The sequence below is a fragment of the Chrysemys picta genome, chromosome 8, assembly GCF_011386835.1.
Source record: "Chrysemys picta bellii isolate R12L10 chromosome 8, ASM1138683v2, whole genome shotgun sequence".
NCBI classification, from domain to species: domain Eukaryota; kingdom Metazoa; phylum Chordata; order Testudines; family Emydidae; genus Chrysemys; species Chrysemys picta.
The window spans coordinates 78,467,109-78,494,513 of NC_088798.1; the positions used below are offsets into that span (position 1 = coordinate 78,467,109).

Consider the following 27,405-nt stretch of genomic DNA (forward strand, 5'->3'; position numbering starts at 1 on the left):
CACTGTAGGTACCGCAGCACCCCTTGCGCCTGGGATTGGAGATTTTCGATAGCAGTGCCCATTGGGCCACATATGCTCCTCCCTGTCTCGTGCCATGGGCAGCATCTATATATAGAAATGTGAGATCCAACTGCCCTCAGTTCCTTCTCTCACATAGAGCTTATCTTTGAGCTCCGAAGCAGGAAGAGGAGGAGGGCGGGTAGTGGAGCACTCATAAGAACTCACATCTCGGAGAAGCTAGTTACTGCACAGGGTGAGTAATCTTCTCTTCTTCTTTGAGTAGTGTCCCTGTGGACACTGTAGGTGACTGTAGAGCAGTACCCGTAGATGGAAGGCTGGGGCTTCGGAGTGGCGTCTAATAAGGAGGAGAGGACAGTGCATCCTAGTAGGGCATCTGATGCTGTGTCATGGATAATTGCATAGAGTTAGCTAAAAGTGTCCGCGGATGCCCAGGTGGCTGCTTTGCCAATGTCAGTGATCGGCACATTGTTGAGAAAGGCAATCAAGGTAGAGACAGAGCAAGTGGAATGTGATCGATTTCCATGTGGAGGTAGCTGGTTGTGCAGTTGATAACTAAGGTGTATGCACTGTGTGATCCACTTGGAAAGATGCTGTTTGGATACAGACACTCCCTGTGGCGATTGTCTGAAAGATTTAGTTCTAGCAAGGTAAAAGGCTAAAGCTTTCCTAACGTCCAAGGTGAGTAGAGTCGTTTCTTGTTGGTCGGTGTGTGGCTTTGGGAAGAAACAGGGAAGGTGGATAGGTTGGTTCAAATGCAAGGAGGATAGTACCTTGGGTAGGAATTTTGGATGCGTGTGTAACATGACTTTATACTTAGGAAAAATTGTGTATGGGGAGTATACCATGAAAGCCCCTATTTCTCCTACTCATTGGGCTAACATGATGGCTACAAGAAATGCTGTTTTCATGGAAAGATGAATGTAGGATCATGTTGCCATGGGCTCAAATAGCAGTCTGGTGAAAGGGTGCAAGATGAGGTTGGGATCCCAGGGCTGGGTGGAATGTCATATGTGAGTGTAAAGGCCTTGAAGGAATCTCTTCATGATCAGGTGGGTGAATATGGAATAGACATCTATCTTGGGGTGGAATGCTGTGATGGTGACCAAGTGCATATGAATGGAGCTTGTAGATAGGCTTGATCTTTTAAAATCTAGAATATAATCAAGAAGGAGTGGTAACAGGGTGTTCATTGCTGAGACATGATTGGCTGTGTACTGGAATTGGAATCTTTCCCATTTTTGGAGGTAAGTACAGTGAGTCATGTCATGTCATGTCTGCTATTTAAGAGAACCTCTTTTACTGCCTCTGAACAGGTCATCTCTGAATCCTGTAACCATGAAGGAGCCATGCCTTGAGATGAGCAAGACATAGATTGGGATGGAGAATTCAGCTCGCATCCTGCAAGAGGAGGTGTGGAATCAATTGCAGGATGATCAGAGAACATACCGTCATGCGTAAGAGGTAAGAATACCAAGTTTGTCATAGTAATGTTGGGGGTATGAGGATGACTTGAGCTCGTTCCACCTGTATTTTGTAAAGTACCTTAAACAAGAGGGGAAAATGTGGAAAGGCATAAAGTCATAGAGCATCCCATGTAATGAGGAAGGCATGGCCTAGACCCATCCGTGAGCAGAACTGAAGGCATTTGGCGTTCTCTGGTGTGGCAAAGAGATCTATGCAGGGAAATCCCCAGCGGCTGAATATGCACTGAAGGACTCTTGTGCCTAGTTCCCACTCACAGTCTTGTGAGAATTGTCTGCTCACTGAGTCTTCCGTAGTGTTCTGGTGTCCAGGCAGGTATGTGGCTGAAATGTTGATGTCGTATTGGATACACCAATTCCACAATTTCAGTGCTTCCAAGCATAGGGAGAGGGACCTCATTCCACCTTGTCTGTTGATGTAGAATATGCAGGCGATATTGTCTGTCCAGTGTCTGATCGTGGTAGGAAATGTCAGCATGCATTGTGAATCGCTCACAGCTCTACAAGGTTGATGTGGGGGCCCACCTTCCCTGCTCCATGTGGGTCTGAAGGTGTGCTCCCAAGCTGATTAGGGAGGCATTGATTGTTAGAATCAGGGACATTGCTGGTTGGAGAAAAAAAGACCCCCATACAGATGTTTTGGGGTTGTGTCCACCAGTGTAGTGAGTCCTTGATCTTGATATGCATAGAATGGAGTTTGTGAAGTCTGTGTCTGGGAGGTAGTGTGCATAGCCATGTCTGGAGACAGTGCATGTGCAACCCGGCATGTTTTACCACGAACATGGCTGCTGCCATGTAGCCAAGCAGCTGGAGGTATCTTTTTGGAAGCTCTTTCACTGTGCTTCTCGGTCCCAAGAGACAGCGTGTCCACTTGTGGTCCTGCCCATTTAGAGTCCTTGGACTTCTGTTTAACTCCAGTACTGGAGGTACCCAGATGGTCATGGGCGTTAAGTCTCACCCCTGATGATGGTGAGGCTACTGACCTGCAGGGGATGGCATTCTCTGAGGTGGTTCCTTTGAAAGTGATGTAATGGCCAGTTTCTTCCCACCTGAGCAGGAAAGAGAAGATTTCCTTTCGGATGGCCGCAGCAAGCGGGGATCAGCTGATGACCGAGTCGAGTGCGAGAGCCGTGCCTGAGAAGTATCAGGGCTGGGGTCCAAAGCTGGCTGTAGAGAACTCTCCATGAGGAGAAGTTTCAGTCTGAGTTCACGGTCCTTTCGGGTCCAGGTGGTTGAGTTAATGCAGTGGGTGCACTTCTGTGCGACATGGCCCTCATCGAGGCAGCGGATGCACTCTGAGTGACCATTACTTATGGGTAAGGCCTACCAACAAGAGAGAGACCTCTTCAATCAGGGGGATCCCAGCATAATCCTGAGGGGGAGAGCTCCCAATCAGGGAGGGTGGGAAACAGGGAAGCGTAAGGTAACAGGGAGGGAAGAGTAGCAAAGTTTTGGTTTCTTTTTACGGGAAAATTTATGAAAATGGCTAATCACTACTAAAGTAAGGTAAGTTAATGAGAATATCTCTAAAAGTAGAAGGGCTCTGCTCTGGATTCGGTCTCACACCAAAGGTGGTTGAGAAGAAACTGAAGGCAGTTGGACCGCACAGCTCTATTTATAGATGCCGACCCTGGCACAAGATGGAGAGGAGCACATGTGAGGCCCAACAGGCACTACTACAGAAGATCTCTGATCCAAGACGCAGAGGGAGCTGCCAAACCTACACACCTATAGGGACACTACTCAAAAAAGAGCTGTTTGGCTAAAATTTTCCCATGTTGGTTGTCTGCCTCAGGTGGAATTTTTTTTTTTTTGGCAAGTGTCAGCAAAAAGAATTCAGCTGTGTTCAAGAAATAGGCTAGGTAAAAGGAGACGGATGAGATTGGGACTGTAAGAGGGGATGAAAGAGGGACAGTGACTGGTAGTTGGTGGTAGCGAGGCTGTGACTGGGTTGGGCAAGAAGACTGGGAGCTGATGGTAGTGATCCTCCCGAAAGCACTGGTTGCTCTGAATGAGGCAGCAGTCCTGGAGATAAAATAGTGTATAATCATAATTAAAGACTGTATCATAACGCACACACATTAAGGGTCGAATTAAGGGTACACAGGCAACCTTAATTCTAGCATGTTCTAACTTCTGAGTGCTTGACTTTGCAATCTTAATAATGTTCTTTTAACATATTTGGTGTGTTTATTATATCTATCAAATGGCAAATCATGACCATGAGGTTACAGAAGATATTAAACATGCAGAGTAATTTCACATCTCCATTTACAGGGGATGGCCCAAATTATATGCAGGTGGCACCAAAGATGTCACTGGGGATGGACAGGGAGTAAACATTTAGCCTGTATGTTTAATAAATGTACATAGTCAAAAGAGAACTGTTTTTAGTAATTATTATAATGTAAATCACTAAGCTTTACTTACCAACTGCGACAGCACTGGTGGAAGGGAATGATACAAATCAAAAAACAGGTCCAAGGTCTCTGGTTCTAGGAAGACTGAGGAAAAAAAAAAAGAAATGTTTTTCACTGTTTATCAGTAATAATTAAATATCTATCACCAGAATTGTTTTTATTTTTCATAAAAGTGCTAAGACTGAGGTACAATTCTGATTAAAGAACAAAATATCAATATAAGTGTACTAAATAGCTCAGCTCAAACAATGTATAATTTATAAGACCTTGTAATGCTCTTTTAGCACAATTAATCTACTCTATACATCAAAAGAAAAAAATTATCTATACAACAAGTCATGCAACACTTTGTCATGGTGTGACAAAGTTCTGGGAACAACAGCTGAGCCAGCACTCTGATCACTTAAACACCAGTTAATTCACATACACAGGCAGTGGACCTGACTGTGCCTAATCAGTGGATTAGAATGGGCTGGAGGGTGGACCAACCAGCTAATTGGCACTTTAAGGCAGAGGGTAAATGAAGGTACAAGGAGGAAAAACAGGCTAGCAGAGCCAAAACCAAGAAGCATCTCTGGGTGGAGACACCTCTTCTGTCTCTCCTCCTGCTGCTATAAATGATGTTACGTATGGCCCAGTAAGATCAAATGTAAATAAACTATATGGTGGTGTTTAACAACTGAAAGTCTCCGAATAGTCTGTACAGACAGAGCAGAAGAAGGGGTGGGTCGGACCTTGCCCTTTCACACATGGATACCCAGGAACGTGATTCTATAAATGACCTGTATTATACACACAGACAGCTTACTGCAGCTCTCCAAGGTACAGTAACTCCTCACTTAACGTTGTAGTTATGTTCCTGAAAAATGCGACTTTAAATGAATCCAATTTCCCCATAAGATTTAATGTAAATAGGGGGGTTAGGTTCCAAGGAAAAAACTTTTGCCAGACAAAAGGCATTATATACATTTTAAACAATTTTAAAGAAGCAATTTAATACTACGCGGGGGGGTAGGAGGGAGTAGTATATACATGCTGTGTGTTTACAAACATACTGTACTGTGACAAAGTTCCTCCTCTATCTTGGTGGGTCCTGCGCTTATTGGCGGATTTTCTTGCTTCAGAGATTCACCATGGGGGTTGGGGAACAGCCCAGAGATCTTCCCCTCTGGAAGAACCCACAGTCCAGGTCAATTGGGAGGTTTGGGGGGAACCCAGGCCCGCCCTCTACTCCAGGTTCCAGCCCAGGGCCCTGTGGACTGCAGCTGTCTATAGTGCCTCCTGTAACAGCTGCATGACAGCTACAACTCCCTGGGCTACTTCCCCACGGCCTCCTCCAAACACCTTCCTTGTTCTCACCACAGGACCTTCCTCCTGGTGTCTGATAACGCTTGTGCTCCTCAGTCCTCCAGCAGCACACCCTCTCAGCTCCTTGCACCTCTTGCTCCCAGCTCCTCACACTCGCACCACAAACTGAAGTGAGCTCCTTTTTAAACCCCAGGTGCCCCGATTAGCCTGCCTTAATAGATTCTAGCAGCTTCTTCTTAATTGGCTCCAGGTGTCCTAATTAGCCTGCCTGCCTTAACTGGTTTTGCAGATTCCTGATTACTCTAGTGCAGCCCCTGCTCTGGTCACTCAGGGAACAGAAAACTACTCATCCAGTGACCAGTATATTTGCCCTCTACCAGACTCCTGTACCCCACTGGTCTGGGTCTGTCACAGTACATACAGTACAGTACTATAGTTGGGAGGTGCCCCTGCCTTACCCTACACAGGCACAGTCCACTGAACTGGAGATGAGGCAGGCAAGGAGGCTGAAGGTGCTGTAGGCTAGGAGAAGCACATTGCACAGCAGCGGCAGCTTCCACTACTCTGCAAGCACCGGGGGGAGGGGGCCTCAACCCTCAGCCCACCCACTCCCCCCCTTCTCCCAAGGCCCCGTCCTTGACCTGCCTCTTCTCCCCCCCACCTCCTCCCCCTTTACTTCCTACGCTGTGTCATCGCTCCTCCCCCCTCCCTTCTAAATGCCATAAGCAAGCTGATTGCCACTGGCAGGAGGCAGAGGAGGGAGGGAGAGCCTGCACAATGAGTCCTCGCTCCTCCCCCCTCCCTCCTGCCTGGGGCAATAAGCTGGCTTGCGGTGTTTAGGGGGCAGGAGGGAGGAGGAAGGAGCGAGGACTCGGGAGGAGGAAGGAGCGAGGACTCGGCGCGCAGGCTCCTCCCTCCCTCCCCCCCACCTCCTGCCCAGGGCAATCAGCTGGCTTGCGGCGTTAGAGAGGCAGAGGAGGAAGGGGGAGTCTGCACGCCGAGTCCTCGCTCCTTCCCCCTCCCTCCTGCCCCCGAAACGCTGCAAGCCAGCTGATTGCTGCGGGCGGGGGGGAAGGAGAGGGAAAGTGCTGATCCGCGGGGTCTGCCAGCGGGCAGGAAGCGCTGTGGGGAGGGGGGCCACGTAGGGAGGCTGCGAGCTGTGGAGAAAGCAGGCAGCCAAACAACGTAAGTGTGGAGCATTGCACAACTTTAAATAAGCATGTTCCCTAATTGATCAGCAACGTAGCAACGAAACAACGTTAACCGGGACAACTTAAAGTGAAGAGTTACTGTACTCAGATACTTTGGTGATGGGCATGGTATAAGAACCTGCAGAGAACAGTTTGAATTGTACACCGCTATGTGGTATAGTACACTAAGGAAAGAGACACTGTTTCTGTTACAGATAGAAATCATAAAATAGCCACATGAGGTTTCCCGTTTAATAGATCAGCAAACAAGACTACCTTACAGGAAAAGATCTTAGATAATTTTATAATTACATGTACTGTATCAAAACAAACAGATAACATTCCACTACGTGTAGAATGCACTTAAGTGTTAACAGTTATGATCTTTTCTTACTTGTTCTCCAGTTTGTTGGGATCTGTACTGTGCATAGATCATCTGCGGACTCATCTGCTGAATTGCCAATGAAGTCAAAGTTAAGACAGTTGAGGACAAGTTTCAAGAGATGCATTGCTAAACTTTGTTGTTGTTGATCCTGAAGGTTTAAAGGTTTGGCCAATAACTATATTTAAAAAATTAAAACATTTCATTAAGTTGTTTGTATACAACAGATTGAATATAATTTTGAAACAGAAAATATTTGGTTCTAAATCTTTACAACAGATTGTCAGTACATAGAGAAATTTCAATTTTTTAAATATAAATTTTAAGTTTTAAAGGTTTTTCGCCCATAAAGGGTAAAGTAAATTAGACTTTATTCCTCTAAGACTCAGTTCTCTTCTTTCTAAAAAGGCAAGTAAAGTGATACATTTTCCTACAGTATTGGTATATAAATTGTGCATCACCAAGATACAGACCTAATCTTTAAAGTGTGGTTAAACTTAGAAGAATGTATCTAAATTTTACATTTGGGGTTCCATACTCATTCTCCCTCATTTACTCCAGAGCAAATATGTTTTCACTTTACAATTCAAAAGCTTCAGAAACTCCTCTGGGGTGTGAACCAGAATGGGTTCTTCTTGTTTTACAACATCATCAGTAATACAAAGCCTACACTCTGAATTTAGCTAACAGTTTGGTGATATATAAAACCAGAATATAATACAACTCACTATCCCTCAGCTGCATTGCTAGCGCTACAGAGCCAAGAGTAAACACTTACTTTTGTCAGTGAAGTATGCTGATGGGATTTGGAGGCTTACAAAGAGCATACATTCTGAGTAAGATGACAGTTTTACACAGGCCCTTCTCTAACTACAGCAATTACCATAATATATAATTACAAAGAAAGCCATCACAACCACAAATTAAACAACCGACTACGACTATAAACATATAGTATAAAGGCAATGAGTTTTGAGCTTCAAACATATTAGTCGCTAAAGTTGTTCTTGGAGGTTGGAAAATTGTTCCCTTAAAGAGTTACTTTTCTGGCCAAAACAGCAATCAAAATGCAGCCCCTTCTTACTCAGTGCATCTGCTCCCTGTTTATATTCGGATTCAGATCTGTTGATTTAGTGACCAAAGGTTTTGACTCTAGGAGAGGGAGCTGGAATCTATTTTGTGCCATCAGCAGAACTGTTAACTGAGTTGTAATTGTTGAAACTTTATCACTGGTGACAATGCATGAGCCATAAAGAACCCAGCTTGGAAACCAACAGCTTGCACTATTTTATTTTTATTTTCCAATTACACTTGTTACTCTGCTAAGCTTTTATACAACTTTTATGTGAGTGCTTACATTTTATGGGTAGAAATTACACCAGTGGTTTGATAAATGTTAGTTTAGTGCACAATTAAATAAGTTAGTAAATGCTATAGTTTCCTGAAGAGAAGTTGGCATTATACAGATGTTTTAATTATTACATATTAACTACTACCTGGAAAGGTGGCTGTGCTGAACATGTGCAGACTTTTCAGTGTTTGGGAGTATCAATTTAACTTTAGTTCAGCTGAGCTTGAAAGCAATTAGGCTAGAGAATGTTTGGCGTGGTATGTGTATGAGAGACAGGTTTTAGGGCGATTCAGCCGATTCCCCAGAATCGGGCCCCGCAACGTCCCAAAGGAGCTGCCGCTGAAGTCTCGCCGCTGTCTTCGACGGCAGCTCAATCGTTGCCGCTGTCTTCGGTGGCATTTCGGCGGAGGGTCCTTCCTCTGCGGCAGCGATTGAGCTGCCGCCGAAGACAGCGGCGGGACTTTGACAGCAGCTCCTTCGAATTGGGCCCTGCGGTGCCTAAAGCCGGCCCTGGTGAGAGAACCCTAATATAGCACTGTACCATCTGCAACAGGTTTGTAGCCTCTGTAAAGGGGTTCTAGATATCTCTGAATGTATCTAATCTTTCTTGTAGACAGTACAGGATTTCTCCATGAATGCATATTTCCATCACTGATTTAAAACCTTGAATGTACATATATCAGAGAGGTAGCCGTGTTAGTCTGAATCTGTAAAAAGCAACAGAGGGTCCTGTGGCACCTTTAAGATTAACAGAAATATTGGGAGCATTAGCTTTCGTAGGTAAGAATCTCACTTCTTCAGATGCAACCTCTTGCATCTGAAGAAGTGAGGTTCTTACCCATGGAAGCTTATGCTCCCAATACTTCTGTTAGTCTTAAAGGTGCCACAGGACCCTCTGTTGCTTTTTGAATGTCCATGGGCAGCATATTCACCAGTCCAAAGATTATACCTTTAGCCCCAGTCATTGCAAACAACATCCACGTCCCAATGGCTGTGGACAAGAATTTAAAAAATGTGTGCCAAAAGTTAGGCTTCTAGGTCCAAATTTCAGCACCTAAATAAATAATTTGATATTCTCAAGCGCTGAACAACCAGCAGCTCCCAAAGAAAGCACTGAGGGAGTGGGAAGCAAGTGTTGTTTTTAAAAATAGACTACTCTCAAATGCAAGCCGTTGCTTGGTCTTAAGAGAAGCAGAGCTCAGCAGCTTCCTAAGCACAACGAAGGCCTTGATCAGCAGGGAAGACAAGACGCAAAGAGCAAGGCCCAGTTTTGGAGTCCCTTAAGCCTACATGGGCCTGAAAGACTTAGGCTACTGAAGGCTGCTCCTCAGTACCTGCTGTCAAGCCTGTGGAGGGGCTGGGGTCTGAACTACCTCAGAGTGCCACACAGAGGCTCACAGGGCTAGCAGGAGAGGCAGAAACCCTCGTCAGACCAGGCTACTCTGCCACATCAAGAGGATTTATCATCCTTTTTTAGGAACACTGAGGTAGAAGGCCTAACTAAGCTAAAATAAAACTAAACTAGGGAAACAATATAGGAAACTAGAAGAAAATCTCAGGATACATGCTGTCTACTCTGGAAGGCAGAACATAACTGAAGAAGCAAATAGACAAACTGGACAGGCACTCAAAAATTCAACCATTTTATCGGTTACTTGTGCCTGTTCTAATTTGATGTAAGCAAACACCCATCTAGGTACAGACTGACCTTGTCCACTCAGAGTAATACCTACCATAAATTTAAAGCAGTAAAAACATAAGAGCCTCACTTTTAAGGCATTTTAATACGAGCTTCAGTTATAAAACAGTCTTACCTCCTTTAGAAGAGAGCATGCCAACATCAAAATATCTTTTAAAGACGTGTCACGGAATGAGGTAGCTATTTTACGATGTTTCGCTGAAGGTCTTGAATAATCAACCTAAAAAAAATAAGGCCACAAGAATAAACAAGTCTTTTTTCTTCCTTAAGACTAGTGAAGGGGCATTTCTGGCACGAGTCATTAGTCACAACAGATGAAGACTATGGTCAGGTACGAAGTCCAGGCCTCCTGGTTTCTCTTACCAATACCAATACCCACTGATTCTGTGCTTTCCTATCCATTGTTGTTCTTATTCTATTTTTTCCTATATTACCTATTATTTCTGGTTTGTCCTATGCCCTGCCCATGATGCTGGCCAACTAGGTCTATAGCAACACCAAGAACAAGCGGAAGCAAGTGATGAGATATTCAGCAGCTGCTCTGCAAAACATCACCTATGGATCTCATGTGAAATTGCTCCTGCACTGTGGAGTTCTGTAAGAGAGGGAGAGCTGGTCTGCACTTTGACTGTTCCTGTTTTAGTGTTGTATCAAGTCAGGTCACCAAGTCATTTTCCTTTGCTTTAATTTTGGTGTTTTTCCTTTTCTCTAATCAATACACTCCATTTCTAGCTTGAGCCCTACCTTCCATCCCAAACCATGAACACCAGAATCAAAATTCACTCTCCAGGATAATTCTTCTTTGAACTTTATGTACAAAAACACAAAGAGCAAGCTGCTGAGATTGGTAATGAGATAAAGGGTATGTCTACACTGCAATTGGAGGCAGATTGCAGCCCGGGTAGGCATACCTATGCTAACTTTAATCTAGTTTGCACAGCGAAAAAACAGTAAAGACATGGCAGCGTGTATGATATGGGCTAGCAACATATGTACCCAGGGTTCTGAGTGGGCTTGTACAGCTGAAGCTTGTGTCGCTGTGCCTTCACTGCTATATATATTTGTGGCAATGTTTTCCCCTTTCCCATCCCGCAGCTGATGGGCAACCTACTTTTAGGTCACATCCATCCATTGAAAAGTCTCGGTCCTCTAAACACCTGGGGTTTTAAAACAAAAAAATCCTCCATGTCTAAGTCCTGTTTTTTAATTGCACTTCTATAGTGTGCAGGGGGACTCTGACACACTGCTTTAGCAGTGTTACATTCATCTCGTACAAAAGGGAAAAAACTATACATACTTACTAGGTTCATTTCCTGAGTCAGTTCTGAAAGGATCATCACTCCTATGATATAATGGTCCACAGTCGCCTACAGAACAAAACAGATAAATTCCCTAATCTATACATCTAAAATGTAACACTTGACATTTCTAATATTAGCAGAAACAGGTTAGGTGAACCTAAATTTTTAGGCTGAGATTTTTAAAGTTGTCTACAAGATTTAGATGTCCAATTCTCATTAAACTAGTATGAATTGCAAGTCCAAATCCCCGAGGTGGCTTTCAAAATCTCACCATAAAACATTAAAACTTAAGGATATTATTATATTATATATCTTCAGTTTAGAAATATATATTCTGAATATCTACATTAGAGGAATACCACTATTAAACACTTCTCTAAGGTTAATTCAATCCTTTATCCTTCCAAGGATAGCTATACTGAGTCCCACATAATTTAGATGAGAGTTTAAAAAACGTGTCCTGGGTGGATTAAAGATCAGATGGTACTTTTCAGAAGAGTACAGATTTGCACTGAGGTCTGGTCAAACATTCCCTATTACACTGAAAAGCAACATGCTGGTTTTAGCCTGACTGACAAAGCCCATCCTACAGGTGTCTGCATCTTAGCAGTGAAGTGATTCTTCTATACATTAAATACCGTTCAATGGGAGCCACACAGGAGCATATCAGGGATGTGACCCACAACTGAACAACTCTTTGGAATGCTTTGAGATGAAAGGCATTCTATAAAAGTGTAAGATAGTGTGAAATTACTACTAAACAAACATCTCTTTAGCAAATTATTCATAGGAATGATTTAGTATTACTTTGCACTTGAATAAAAACACAATAGAACCTGGCACTTGTGATCAACTGGATTACCCAAGATGATAGTCCCAAGATTTATACATCTCAGGGTATGGTGACAGTGTTTTCTCAGAAAAGGGTCCTTGACTCTGGAATTAATTTCCTTCCCTTTTGCCCGACAGACCCAAGTTTTGTCAATCTTCTCAGCACACTGCAAGGCCCACATATATGTTCAGGCTTTTCCTGATGGGACCAGAGTAGGACGAGCCTCTTTTGGAAAGTGGGTATTGGAAGTACATAGAAGCAAGGTTCTTTCAGGGTCACTGTTGTAATTTTGTCTGTTTAAACATGCATTGCTCATGTGGTACTCTTGATATTGGTCAAGTGGCACTCTACAAGTTTGGTTTTGCTTTTTGTTCAAACTAACAAAATGGGTACTACAAACAGAAAAAGTAAAAGTGTTCCACAAACACAGAACAGATTACTAAGGGTACTTATTTAAAGAGATCTTGAATAATAACTTACACACTTTAATGTCTTTCATATCAGAACATCAAAGCAGGTTGCAAATATTCATACACAAGCCCCCTCATGATAAGAAAATACTAATCACATTTTACAGATGGGAAAAACTAAAGCATAGACTTGCGCAAGATGGTAGAGAGAGTTAGTGGAAGACCTGAGAATAGAACACAGGAGTCCTGACTCCTAATCACCTTCTCTACACAGTAAATTACATTCTAATTCAAACTGGATCAAATTCACATATGATTACTAAGCTGCACACAGCTTAGACTGCTATTTATTAATTATCAACATATACTATTATTGCTTAGGTTTTTTTCCATTTCAATAGTAAATTCAGTTCACTAGTAGATTTATAGCTTTATTTTCTCCTCTACAGGAATTTTTAATTTAATGAAAGAAATCTCTTAAGTAGCAAAGTTTTGTATTTAAGCCTCTATTATTAGTGAACTACCCAATGCAGAGTCACACTGCAATCATTTATAAAATAACTGCAAAAGGCTAGAGTATACTACTCAAGAATTTGTTTTTAATAAATATTACAGCCCATCTTTTATGGTCATTCCCAATTTAGCTCAAAACATTCCATTTACATATTATAATCAAATTATTTTGAAAAAGAGAAACAAATGAAGCATAAATCTGATACTCAATGGCAGAGAACACGACTGAAACTGTTCCACCCATTATTTTCCTTGCTTAGTAGCCAGGAACACCACCACAGACAGCGTCCTGGACCAACAATACATATTACCATCCCTTAAGGAAATAAATGCAGAAATATCTAGACAAATCAACTACGGATATTTCACTGAAATAAGTTCTGAAAAGAAAATAACCCCTCCGCCCCACTCCATGTATGCATTTTGATACTAATTTTCTTACACTCTGAGTTTTAATTTTATTCCTAATCTAGGGATTATGGATGCGTTTAGAGACCGGCAGAAAAAACACAAGAATATATCTGTGCCACTGACCAAGCAGCACCAATAAAACTCTCCACACTAGAGTTTAAAGATCACTGGCCACAATCTTATTGAACTGTTTAACTTCAAACCTTAGAAGGAATTAACCAAAACAATTGAGTCCTTACTCTGCAACGTTCCAATACGCCACCCGACCAATACAAAGTATTACCTGTCTTTAGTCTCCTTATTTTCAAAGCTCCACCTAAGTCTCTGAGATAAGAGGCAATGACATTTGTAATCCTCCTGCAGGTTCCTCCGTACTGCTCATAAGGACTCCCATTTAGGGCATCACAACAACCCACATTCACCCTGATCATTTGCTACTGCTTCTGGCAATGTCTGCCAGGCGACCTTTGCAGATCATTGTTTTTCAGAGTCAGGAAAGAATTTGCTCATGTAGCAGAGTGGGGGGTTTCACCTTTCCCTGAGAACTATGCAAGTTTCACCTGACAGGTTTTCATGCTGGTCCCTGCCTGGCCCTACCCTAACTGCCCTAGGGCATACTGGGTCCAATCAGATGCCTTGTGCTAGGAGCAACCAAGCCAAGGCCCCAAATGCTGGAGGGGGAAGTGAGTGACCCTCCCTTATTATGACCTAGTGCAGTGGTTCCCAAACTTGTTCCGCCGCTTGTGCAGGGAAAGCCCCTGGTGGGCCGGGCCGGTTTATTTACCTACCGCGTCCGTGGGTTCAGCCGATCGTGGCTCCCAGTGGCCACAGTTCGCTGCTCCAGGCCAATGGGAGCTGCTGGAAGCAGCAGACAGTATGTCCCTCAGCCCGCACCGCTTCCAGCAGCTCCCATTGGCCTGGAGCAGTGAACCGTGGCCACTGGGAGCCGCGATCAGCTGAACCTGCAGACGCGGCAGGTAAACAAACCGGCCCGGCCCGCCAGGGGCTTTCCCTGCACAAGCAGCGGAACAAGTTTGGGAACCACTGACTTTGTGTGTTTAAACCCAAGTCACAAGACAAGGAAAGCCCACAACGCCAACCCCACAACAGTGAGTCACCTACCCACTTACATTGTCTAAGTGGCATAGCCCTTACAAATTGTGACTCCACGCCCACTGAGACAGAATACACATTCTAACTCACTCTTTTTTTTTTTTTTTAAGCAATCAGCTCTGCTTTTTTGGGTCATGCAGGAAAAATTTTTTAATGTGACCATGAGAAAGGAGGAATGCTGACCATGTCATTATCAAAACCACTTTATGTGTGTGCAAAATAACAGATAATCTGTGCAGCACAGTAAAAATCTTTACACATGTCTTTGTAAGTAGTTACAGTTAGAGTGGTATCGCTCCGTATTCCCATTAATAAGAAACTTGAGTATGGCAGACATGTTATCACAAAGGCAGCACTGTAAAGATTTTAATGGCATCCACTGTATCAAATATATAAACTTTTTTCTTTTTGATCCATTATCCAGGACCAGTGTTTAGAAAAGTGTACTGGTCCTGAAAATTTTTTGTACTGATCGTACAACTGAAAGCTATTTGCACAATTGTAGCAGCCAATATTGCAATAATCACTACAGTCAGAGTTAATGCTTTATTCCATTTGAAGGATGATATTCCCACCTTACAGATAGTACAGTACTCATGTCTTCATGTTTTTGAGATAATAGCTGCTAAAACCCTATTAGAATTCAAGTGGGAAAAATAAAGATGGTAATCAGAATGGCACGACTTTAAAGTCTGCTAACTCATAATCTGCCAAGGTGAGAAACAAGTGTTTTATACCTTTGGAAAAAATGGGGAATGAAATAAAGCATTTATTTCTAGCCCTGGCAGTTTGCTAAAAACTAAACCTTAAACCTGTAGCAGGCCTGCTCCGGTCCTTCAACCTAAGTAATTTTTTTGGCACTGGTCCCTGCCTTTCTAATCTGTATATAAATACCCTTTGGGTCACTCAGCAAGCTATTCGTTAAGTGAGAAGAGAGCTGAATTTAATGCAAGACTATGTCATTTTAAGTAGCAGCATGATTGGATAATTTTTCTTACCTGTAAAAATTTTTTTACGTCAGCAATAATGTCTCTGAAGATGAGCTGATCTTTTTGAACCTCAAACCATCCTAATTTTGTAATCTTAGCGATGACCTGAACAAGGGCCTGGATGACAAAAGGAGCCAGTTTGGGTTGAGAGGCTACGTAGTTCAGAATATAATTCCCTGTAAAGAAACATGCTTAGTCAACATCACAATTCTTTTTAAAAACACACTTGAGCCATTATAATAGAAATGTGGGAATCTAGGTCATGTGATGTCAGTTTTTTTTATGCTTACTATAAAGACACTAATTTCAAAAAATTAAGTCATGGAAAATATTAACTACATTGGAGCTATTTGCACCAAAGTATGCATGTAATTATCATTCTAACATACATTTGACAATAGTTTGTGAATACCAAGGATCCTGACTAGTTAACCAATTTAATCATTCATTCTGTCCCACCTACTGGGCATCAATTACTCTGCCTCAAATGCAACAGCAGCCTTCAGACCTCATTTATGAAATACAGGAAATTAACAAGTGTTCTCAGGCATGCGCCTGTACAGGCTGCTTTCAGTTCTGTCTAGGCATATTTCCTAAGGCAGAAAACTTTTCACCTTTGCTTCTCTCAAATAAGAGAACAGTTTCCTGGGGAGTGGAAGGGAAGGACATTTCTGTTTTATACACCTGCAGGATGATTTATCATATACAAAAGTTCATTTGTTCCCGAGGAGAAAAACAACATGTAGGCTGAATTTAGTCATCAAGAAAGGTGGAATCACAACCCTGTAGATTCAATCCTCTCTCCATAGAACAGGTACAACACTAGCCGAAGCATTGCAGACTTCCATATATTTCCTCAGTAGGGGGCCTCAATACTGCTCTGGAGGGCTTTCCTCTATGTACATTCAATCCTAGGCCTCTCTGATGAGACTTTTTCTACAAGATTAAGACCTCTTACAAAATACCTGTTTGAAACATTTTAGAATGTTTCTGTGTTCTCCTCATCCCTGGTCTAAACAACATTTGACAGTACTGAAAATTTCAATCTATATTAGATGTTTCTCATGCAAAATGATTAATTATTCAAAGCTCAGTCCTGCTAAGATTTACACGCTTGCTTAATTAGTAGCCCCAATGAAGTTAATGTCACGCCCTTAAAATCAAACACATGTGTAAGTTTGTGCAGGGTCCTAAGTCTGGAAGTGAACTCTGCCCTGACTTGCTTATCAGAACTGCCAAGAGCTAATCGGAAGGGGAAAAAATGGAGTAACATGTAAATATAAGTGATTAGAGGGTGTACTAATAATACCTGGGAATTTTCATGTTTCCAAACATTCACTAACCTTCACTACACCTTGTGCGGTAGGTAAGGATGGCAACTATTATTATATTCATTTTACAGATGGGAAACTGGGTCCCTCCTAAAATTCTCCTATATGCAGGGGAACACAGCCACTGCTACACTCCTAATAGGGTACAATGTATGTTTGCACCCACAATCAGTGAGTTCATCAAATAAGGAGCTGGTAAGAGCAGGAAATGAGTTCCATCATGTCAGGCCCCTGTACAAGAGCAAGGGACAGCAAGAAAGGGCACTGTGCTCTCTCTCTTTTACACCCAGGTTCTCTCCCTTTTGTCCAATAAAGCACAGAAAGGACTTAACTTGGTTTCCAGGTCCCAGCAGGAGCTTACAGCTCTGGCAACTAGAAAATCCAGCTATTTTTGGCTTTGAAAGTGAGAAAATTTGATATGGAAGTTAACAGAAGAGAATAAACGCAGAACCTGACAGTGTTAGGTTTAGAGTCATTCTCGGACTACAACTGCACTTTAAAAAAATAGTTACACATAAATGGACAGAAGTAGGGCAAAATGGAACATTCACGGAATCAGTACTATGGTGATATGAATGTTTAGAACATATAGATGCAATTTTTTGCTGTTATTTTAATAGAAATAATGCAAGTTACTTACTGATGTCAATTCTTTGTTCAATGGGTAAAGGAGTTGTTCTGCTTACAAGTTTGGAAAGGCATGTTGCTGCTAGAAGCTGAGCATAGGATGTCTATAGAAACAAACACCATACCATTTTATTAAAAATTATTATTATGCCAAAAGAAAGCAGAACGAGCAGGTAGGATGACAGTTGGTCAGACAATGATTTGGCTATATACTTGATATACTAAAAATTAAACATAAATACATAAAAACATAAATACAGCATAGTCATTTTAAAAATCACTAAAAATTCCAAGATATAGGAGATGAGAAGACCTTTCCATTCCCCGCCTCCAGCAACCTTCAAAAAAATGTAGCCTTGTGATTGGAACTACTTTTCTAACAACACTTTCCCATTCTTATTACTGGGCTGAGTTTTTTAAATCTTTCAAATCTTTGGTTTTAAATCATTTGATGTTTTATAACTAAGGGATGAATTTGTCACATCCTAGATTTAGTCACAAGAATCCTGGATTCAAAGATCTGAAGTCTTGATTTGCTTTTGTTTGTTTAAAACTCATGACTTTAGCATTTGAGTTTTTTGTGCATGATGATCAAAATAAGCTTCATTACAGCCTTCGAGGCTGAAAAGTAAACTAAGTTCTTCATCTGAGAACACAAGAGATGTGATCCGCAACACCTCTGGCAATGCCATGGATCAGACCAGACATCTCTCTATGAAAACTGTAATTGGCCTTGGAATCAAACTTCTTAAAGATATTCTTTAATTCAACAAATTGAGTTGGGGGTGTCAAAGATAACTCTGGCAAAAATCAACATTCAAAACTGTTATTACAACACTTACACTCTGTCATTTTCTCAAGGGTATTGCTTCACAACTGCATAAACATAAAAAGGCAACATTCACGCCTAACAAAATGCTAGTCCTTCAAATATTAGCCCACTTCCATTGTGTCACTCAATTATACCAACCCCCTCTAGCACACTCACTTTCAATTCAACAATACTATCATTCTAAATGCACACATGAAAGAACTGAAGATCACACTGCAATGCACAATTTTAACATCAACCTTCCAGCACTACAATACTTAATAGTTTAATCATAAACATCATTTTAAAACTGCATTCTTAGAACTTCCATACCATACAGTAGTAAAAAAAAAAAACCAGCCAGATTATCAGCTGTTTACACAAAAGTGTTGTGGGAAAAGCATGGCTCTAACCCACCTTTTTACTCCCTTGATCTTGGGCCTGCTGGAAGCCAAAACAGCAGTAGGGCTGCTTTAAGGTTCCAGTGGCCTCACATGAAGCACTGCACCAGCCCCGGACCAGAAAGAGCAATCTGCACCTGCCTACCTCCACCTCTGGCATGCTCCCTTTCTAGCCCTCCCCACCCTTGTGCACTACCTCTGTTGGGTAAGTCCCCAGCTGTCCCTCCAGTGCAGCTTTACACTTGCCTTGTACTGCTGAGTTGGGGTTCAGAATCTGGCCAACAAAATTAATTACGTACTTGAATTTTTACCCTTTCAAACCACTGTTGCCTGATCTGTGGATTGTGTATTAATTATATTGATTACTTAGGAATTTCCAGTTAACACACTCTGAGGTTTGACAGATTCTTGTCTCAAGATCGACCTCAGTTTTATCAAAATTACTGCTCAGTTGGGAACCCCAGTGTGCATGGTTACAATACTCACACTTCTATATCTGTAATAGTTTAATAATACAGTTAGCAAAGTCACCAATACTCTAATCCAGCAAGGTAGACAGAAATAATAAAGAATGTACATTTGAACACTCATATACTCACACCATCCCTTGCAAAACAACCTGAAATATTAGCCATTATCTTCCTCATCACTATCACCAGTGGCCATCATCCTGGCAACTCTCAAGAGCTACATACATCTCTCACTTCCCAAGCATACAGGCTTTTATAATATGTTACACTGACGCCACTGTACCTAACGCATATTCAGTAGGGATTTCTCCCCTTTTTCTTATGTGTGTTTCCTTACCCTACTAATGTTGGGGTGCCCTTATCCTAGAGCTTAGTATATTAATAATTGCAACTTATTACCATATACGCCAATTTGTTGTCAAGGCAAATTCGTAGTTAAGTATTTGCCAACGATTCTATACTAAAATATCCAAGCCTAGTATCAGTTTAATATTCCTGCAGTTGCCTAATGTTATGTACCAACTTCCCTCTTAAACACTCTATTCCCAGTTCCCCAAAACTTAGGGGTGACCCTTGGGCTATTTATCTGTGCCAAAGTTCATAGGCCTCAAACCTTATGCTAACTGCTTAGCCAGCGGACGGCAACCTTTCAGAAGTGGTGTGTCGAGTCTTCATTTATTCACTCTATTTTAAGGTTTCACGTGCCAGTAATACATTTTAATGTTTTTAGAAGATCTCTTTCTATAAGTCTATAATATATAACTAAACTATTGTTGTATGTAAAGTAAATAAGGTTTTTAAAATGTTTAAGAAGCTTCATTTAAAATTAAATTAAAATGCAGAGCCCCCTGGGCCAGTGGCCAGGACCCAGGCAGTGTGAGCGCCACTAAAAATCAGCTCACGTGCCATAGGTTGCCTACCCCTGGCTTAAGCCAATGTCTTACAGCAGTGGTTCTCAACCAGGGGTATGCGTATGCAGAGGTCTTCCAAGTGGTACATGAACTCATTTAGATACTTGCCTAGTTTTACAACCGGCTATATAAAAAGCACTAGCAAAGTCAGTACAAACTAAAATTTCAGCCCCAGAGCAGCGGAAGGGCGGGCGATGTGGCCGCAGCTCCCCCATCCCAGAACAGTGGGAGGGAGCCCCCCCAGTCCCAGAACAGCGGGAGGGCAGGCAATGCAGCCCCAGCCTGCCTAGCCCCGGAGCATGAGGAGGGCCGGAGCTGGGGCCAACCCACAGGGAGATTGGAGTGGCCACGCCAAGTGGAAGCTGGGGACAGAGCGTGGGTGGGGCCATGCCTGGCAATTTGAGGAGATATAGCCTCCCCCAGCCTATGGTATCCACCGCCCATGCTTGGGATACGTCAGACAAATGAGACTCTTAAAAGGGGTACAGTAGTCTGGAAATGTTGAGAGCCACTGTCTTACAGGATACAGGACTGGAGGCTTCCTTGTGTTACTGCTAAGTAAAATAAATGCTAAAGCTAGCTCTATGGGCTGGGCAACACACTTCCACTAGAGATAGACACTATGATTTTTAATAATCTCAGATCAATTAAACAAGCCACATTACATCTGAAAAATATTTGTGTGGTTTAGTAAAGACAGACATTGTTTTATATGCATATGCACATAATGTAAATAAAACAACAGATTAGAGTTAAGAAATTTACTTGCAATAAATTTTCAAAAACAAGTGAGATGTGCCATTTTAAAATGATTGTAACAAACTAATTAACAGATTTACTTGAAAATTCTCAGAAAATTCATTACTGAGGAAAAAGTGCTATAGTTGGATAAATTATATTCTTTATGCATGTAAGAGATTTAATTCCTGGTTGAAGTGTAAGCCTCAGCAAACTATAATCTTAGCTATGGAACCACTACCCTGCTTCCACAATAACACAAATGGAAACTACACCTTAACAACAAAGCTGTTGAACACCATTTTGACATCGGTTGATGGAAAAAACGTATTAGATCATAGAAGCCATTCACCTACCCTATGAGAAAATGTACCACATATTAAATCAGTTTTACACATAATCTCAAGACAATCATACACACACAGAACAAGAAAATTTACTAGAATTCTGAATTTTCTGTATCTTTATTACAACAATTCTGTAGCTCAACTGTATTGTTACATTTGTTCACATTATGACCCCAATCCTGGAAAGACTTATGCACACACTTACAATTAAATACGTGTGTAAATCTTTGCATGACCAGGTCCTATATTTGTTTCACTTGATACTATTATGGAATTCTAATGATTGTAATGCAATTACTATGCACCGAAAATTGAAGAAAATATTTATGCTTGTATTTCTCACATCCTGAACAACAGAGTTTTACTGAAGACACAGAATAATTGAGTCTTTTCTAACAATAATATTTTGCACCTTTTATCCAAGGATCTCAAAGCACTTTACAAAGCTGAGTAAACATTTATATAACAATTCATAGAGAGGATAATTAAAGCAGAGAGAAGATAACTGACTTGCTAAAGGGCAAAGGAAATCAGTAGCAGACCTGGAAATGGAAAGTAGTAGGTGTCCTGACTCCAGACCGTTGTTCAATAAACGAGACCACAGCTGCAACCTCATATGAATGGGACTCCTCAAATAAGTAATCCTTACTCAGGAGTATGGATTACTGGATCAGACCAATGTGCTATACTAACTTTGAATATTTTCATTTTCCCCCCACTGAGAATGCATTTTGCAACATCTATTGCAATAACTTAACTGTATCATAATGATAAACAGAATTAACAACTCCTTACGCATCCATTAACATAATAGATTTGTCAGGTTCTTCCAAGGCATTACCAACTATGTCAATGATTTCCAGATAATGGACATGTCTTAGGCACATCATCTGAAATCATAATGGTTCCAAAACACAGTAATGATTATGAAGAACTGATGGTTAAACTCAGGGTTGGTTCCCCCACCACCTTTTAAATCTGACAAAATATCTGTATATAAAATATCAGCACAAAAAACACATACTCTAAAAATCAGAGGGGTAGCTGTGTTAGTCTGTAACCACAAAAACAATGAGGAGTCCGGTGACACCTTAAAGCCTAACACATTTATTTGGGCATAAGCTTTCTTTGGTAAAAAACCCACTTCTCCTTGCATCTGAAGAAGTGGTTTTTTTACCCACGAAAGCTTATGCCCAAATAAATCTGTTAGTCTTTAAGGTGCCACCGGACTCCTCGTACTCTAAAAAGAAAACTGAAATAATGCTAAGGGACTGGTTTAAACTAAGACAACAAGAAAACATAGTTTAAGGCTTTTCACCCCGTACTTACCGTATCCCATTGTAACTTGGAGGAGCAAGAGCATAAGGATTTAGCTGTAAAAGTGTTGGAGCAAATCATGTTGAGGAGCAATACTAAGCAATGGGTGGCATAAAGCCCCTTAAGTGTGAGGTTCCTACCTTTTGCAAGTATTAGGCCAACATTTAACATTTACATCTATTTTCCCCCATAGTTAGGTTTTCCCCCTGTTTCTGGCCATCTATTTTCTAATGCTAGGTACGGTTAGTCCCACAAAGCCCACCCTCTAATACCAATTTATGTGTGTACATAGATGGAATTTTATTTATGAAGGAAAAACTCAATTTGTTATAAGAGATGAGCATCTCACATGTATTGTGTTTACACTGATATTACCTGGACCTCCAATGTGGGTCTCCTGATAAATGCATGTTTACATTGTCAGACTTTACACTTCTCCCAGGTACTTACGGTTCCTTGTTCTAGTAAAAGTTGACACTGGCTGAGACATTCAGGGCTGTCAATAAGCTCCAAGAGCACCTTCTCTGCTTGCATCCGCTGTGCTAGATCAGTCCCCTCATAGAGCTGGTTACATAGTACTTCTAGCTCTGCCAAACTCTGTTAAGAAAGAACAATACTGAAACCTCCAAATACGCCTTTCACCTGTGGAAGCCTTCCTTAAGATTCACAGTACTGGCTATTTACAGACACCGACATATATCCAGTACAGTAGCATGAAATGCTCAGCTTTCCAGAAAAGTGCAATCAAACCCCTGTAGCTTCTTTCCCTCCCAATTCCCACTGCAGTAAGAGTAGCACAGAACTCCAGTAAAATATATGTGGAAGAGAGACAAACAGATGTTATATTCCTCAGTACTAAAACGGAAGACATTATACCAGTGATTAAAATTAAGTGACAGAACACAATTCTTTTATCATAGACTACTCCTAATTTGAAATTTAGAACAGGAACAACAGGTCTGGTAAAGTTAATAAAAAGAATCAAAATTTAACATGTATTTTAAAAAAAGTTTGCTCTCTAACATTAGCTGTAAGTTCCAAACATTGCAAAGGTAAGCTTTAAATAAACAGTTGACTTACTGAGCATATCTGATAATAGCACGAAAATGTTGTAACCTATTGACTGAAGAATCAATATTTGAATGCACAATGAAGAAAGTACTAAATGCTAAAAGCAGCTATAACATGAGGTATTTTTTAGAGAGAGATAATGCAACACAGGAGGAAAAGAGAAAGAATGAACAAGACACTGTTTAAGAGGAAGCCAAACGAAGACTGAAGACCAGAGAGAAATCTATGTAAGACCAATAGAAAGTCACGGAGTCTATCCATATGCTTTATGTTAAGCATGGGCCTAAGTCTTTGCAAGACTGAGGCGCAAGTCTACAAAAAGTCCATCTGTCATTTCATACTTAACACTTGTTTTAGAACAAAGTGGGGTCAGTACAGTTAGCAATTACTTTGAGTCACTATTCTAATGAGAAATTAAAATACTTTCTCCCCCCCTGCCCCCATTATCATGAAAAGGGTGAACAAGTGCCTCCACTGGTAGGTTTTAGTGACTAAAACAGAAATTTTTCAGGATGAGATTTTCAAAGCTGTCTAAGGGGACATCTACACTGCAGATGAAGGTGTGAGTGTAGCACAGGTAAGCATATCCACCCTACCTTTAACCTTACTAGCTCAGGTAACAATTGTAGTGAAGACGTGGCGGCACAGGGTTCAAAGTGGGCTGGCTGTCCCAGTACAAGCCTGCAGGTGACCTGGATATGTACTCGGTTGTTGGCCCATGGGTATGCCTACCCATGCTACAATCACACCTTCATTTTCTGGATAAATTTACCGTAAAGAGATTTGGACTACCAGCTCCCATCGATGGGAACTGGACATCCAGATCTCCTAAGTGGCTTTGAAACTATCAGACACACTGAGCAAACTGAATGTGTTGCCCCCAGCCCAAATACCTGCACCCTCTGCACACCAAGCCCAACCACAGGGCCCCCTTGCCCAAATACCCACACCCTCTCCCCACAGAGCCCAGACATACACACACCCGAGCCCAGCTGTGGCCCCCCTAGCCCAGACACCCACTCCCCTCCCCCCCGCAAAGCCCAGGGATCCAGAGGGAGAAACAGCCTGATGCTTGGTGCCAGGCTTGCATGGAGTTTCCTACGTGCCATCTCCTTCCTTCAGGGCATGCTGGGAACTGCAGCTGCCAGGAACCCTCTAGCTCAATGGTTCTCAAAGCCGGTCCACCACTTGTTCAGAGAAAGCCCCTGGCGGTCTGGGCCAGTTTGTTTACCTGTCGCGTCCGCAGGTTCAGCCGATCGCAGCTCCCACTGGCCGCGGTTCGCTGCTCCAGGCCAATGGGAGCTGCGGGAAGAGCGGCCAGCACATCCATCGGCCCGCGCCACTTCCCACAGCCCCCATTGGCCTGGAGCGGCAGGTAAACAAACTGTCCCGGCCCACCAGGGGCTTTCCCTGAACAAGCGGCGCACCTGCTTTGAGAACCACTGCTCAAGCTCCCTCTCCCTCCCCCCGGCAGTGTCTTCTATGTGTGAGCTGGGCTCTGCAGGGTCCAGCAGCCCTTAGTGGCGGCAAGCAGCACCGCAACCCATTTCTGTGGGGGAAAGGAAATACTGCGTGCAGGTTAATTTCTGCAAAATTCTGCATTGCACAGTGGCACAGAATTCCCCCAGGAGTACTAAGACAATACACATCTCATATCCCCCTAGTGATTCTCTTAAAGGTTAGCATCTCCTGAAGATAAAACGTTTCCCTTTCAAGCAACTCACTCCTTGGGTCACATAAAAAGGGAAGATTTATTTATTCCTCTATAAATATAAACTAATGAATGAAAATAAGATCCTGAAAAAACAACAACATATGTACACTAACTCCCAAAGAAGACACTAACTCAAAGGAATTAAACTCTCTTCTGCCCAACACTCACTCACCAACAGTTGTTTATATTCACTTTACCCTCCAACAGTTATTGACACAACAGATCTTCAAACAAGATCCACACTTATGGATCTGCATCCCCTGAAATGCTCCATGGAATATTGGGTCACTTCTCTTCAATTTTCTTCCTTAGAGCTCATGCTGAGCTACAAGCTTCAGTCCAATCCCTCCCTTCAATTTTAGCAGTTTTTTTTTTTCCACTCACTGAACTCCCTTTGCAGGATATCTCAACTCAAAAGCAAACAAAATAGCACCCTGGGGATTGGCCCTAGCGACTCCTGAGGTCATGTCTGGAATGTTTCAGCACTTCAGAGTCCAGCTCTTTCACAGAAAGGTCATTTTAGTCTCTCCTACACTTACATTACAAACAAGACCTTACAGAAGTCCCTTCTCCACTAGAGAGGACTCAACACACTTGTACAAAAATAAAAGGCAAGTACAAGAGCACTGAAGATGACCTTGAAATTAAGACCTGCATACTAATCTCTGCATGCTGAAGTTGCTCCTTTAATCATCAAATATTATTTGCCTGATATTAGCAGCCTCTAAACAATGTACTTGGAACTGCACAATGAATCATTTCCCCCCAGATATTCTGATATTGTCTCTCTAAGTATCAAACCCAGTACCATCCCACTGGAGGAAGTGGAAGCCGCTTCACTGCTACTATCTCCATTCTCCTAGAAACATGGCCTAAAAAACCTTCCTTAATAAACTTGGATTTCACTTTAGGCACCCTCCAATATAGGCAACAGTCACTGCCACTAAAAAATTGGGGTGAGGATAAATCTGCAATCCTTTAAAAAAGAAGTGGTAGCAGAGGTGCTAAGGTCAACATTTTTGTTGAGTTAAAGTTTCACTGGCAAATAAAGATTGGCATTAACCCACCATCATTCGGACACTCAATACACATTAATTACATAGTCCATTGTCTGAGTCTCCTCTCTCCCATTATTTCTGAATTATAACCTCCATCCATGCAACTCTGGGGAACAGCAGGAGATAAACCATAGATCATCTCTGATTCCTCCAAGATTTCTTTCTATAGTTATGTAAAAGTCAATGCGCGTGCAAAATTCTTGGGAATAAATCTGCATGCACAGGTCAGTAGTCTGTACATCAGTTTCTCATCCAAACTAATGACAAGAATTGGAATTAAACATAATTATTATGATTTCCTGTGAAAGAATTTATGCACCCAGTAGCACTAAATAGAAAGATGAACAGAATATGTTGGAGAATTAACAAGGCTTTGGTAAAGGGAAATGACGACTATTAAAATTCTTTGAGACTGTCAACAAACATGTGAACAAGGATGATCCAGTGGATATAGTATACTTAGACTTTCAGAAAGCCTTTAACAAGATTCCTTAACAATCGTTGATAAGCAAAGTAAGCAGTCGTGGGCTAAGAGGGAAGGTCCTCTCAGGGATCAGTAACTGGTTAAAAGACAGGAAACAAAGGATACGAACAAATTGCCAGTTTTCACAGTGGGGAGAGGAAAATAGCGGGGTCCCTCAAGGATCTGTACTGGGACCAATGCTGTTCAACATATTCATAAATGATCTGGAAAAAGGGGTACACAGTAAGATGGAAAAAATTGCAGAGGATACAAAATTACTCAAGGTAGTTAAATACAAAACTGTCTGAGCAGAGTTACAATGACTAAGGGCTTGTCTATACTTACCGCGCTGGTTCGGCGGCAGGCAATCGAACTTCTGGGTTCGATTTATCGCGTCTTGCCTGGACGCGATAAATCGAACTCAGAAGTGCTCCCCGTCGACTCCGGTAATCCTGCTCGCCGCGAGGAGTACGCGGAGTCGACGGGGGAGCCTGCCTGCCGGGTGTGGACCGCGGTAAGTTCGAACTAAGGTACGTCGACTTCAGCTACGTTATTCACGTAGCTGAAGTTGCGTACCTTACTTCGATTTGGGGGTTTAGTGTAGACCAAGCCTGAGCAGATGAAATTAAATGTTGATAAATGCAAAGTAATGCACATTGAAAAAAACAATCCCAACTATACATACAAAATGATGGGGTCTAAATTAGCTGTTACCACTCAAGAAA

General features: G+C 42.0%; 1 protein-coding gene across 8 annotated transcripts in view; it reads right to left on the reverse strand.

Annotated features, from left to right (window-relative positions):
- Positions 1–27,405, reverse strand: part of RANBP17 (RAN binding protein 17) — a 256,109-nt gene that overhangs the window by 220,359 nt on the left and 8,345 nt on the right. For 5 of the 8 annotated variants that reach the window (XR_010589850.1, XR_010589849.1, XR_010589851.1 and 2 more), the window contains exons 2-8: positions 22,825–22,971; positions 17,393–17,483; positions 15,431–15,597; positions 11,154–11,219; positions 9,968–10,072; positions 6,815–6,980; positions 3,933–4,006 (exon numbers count right to left, since the gene is read on the reverse strand). Coding sequence is in view for 5 of the 8 variants with exons in the window: in XM_005284080.4 (XP_005284137.1) it covers positions 3,933–4,006; positions 6,815–6,980; positions 9,968–10,072; positions 11,154–11,219; positions 15,431–15,597; positions 17,393–17,483; positions 22,825–22,971 (816 nt within the window). In the remaining 3 variants the exon portion in view is untranslated. Of the gene's footprint in view, positions 1–3,932; positions 4,007–6,814; positions 6,981–9,967; positions 10,073–11,153; positions 11,220–13,602; positions 13,673–15,430; positions 15,598–17,392; positions 17,484–22,824; positions 22,972–23,397; positions 23,419–23,454; positions 23,478–27,405 lie in introns of those variants that run through there. The other 3 variants (XM_005284081.5, XM_065554846.1, XM_042850770.2) reach the window with 3 other exon arrangements.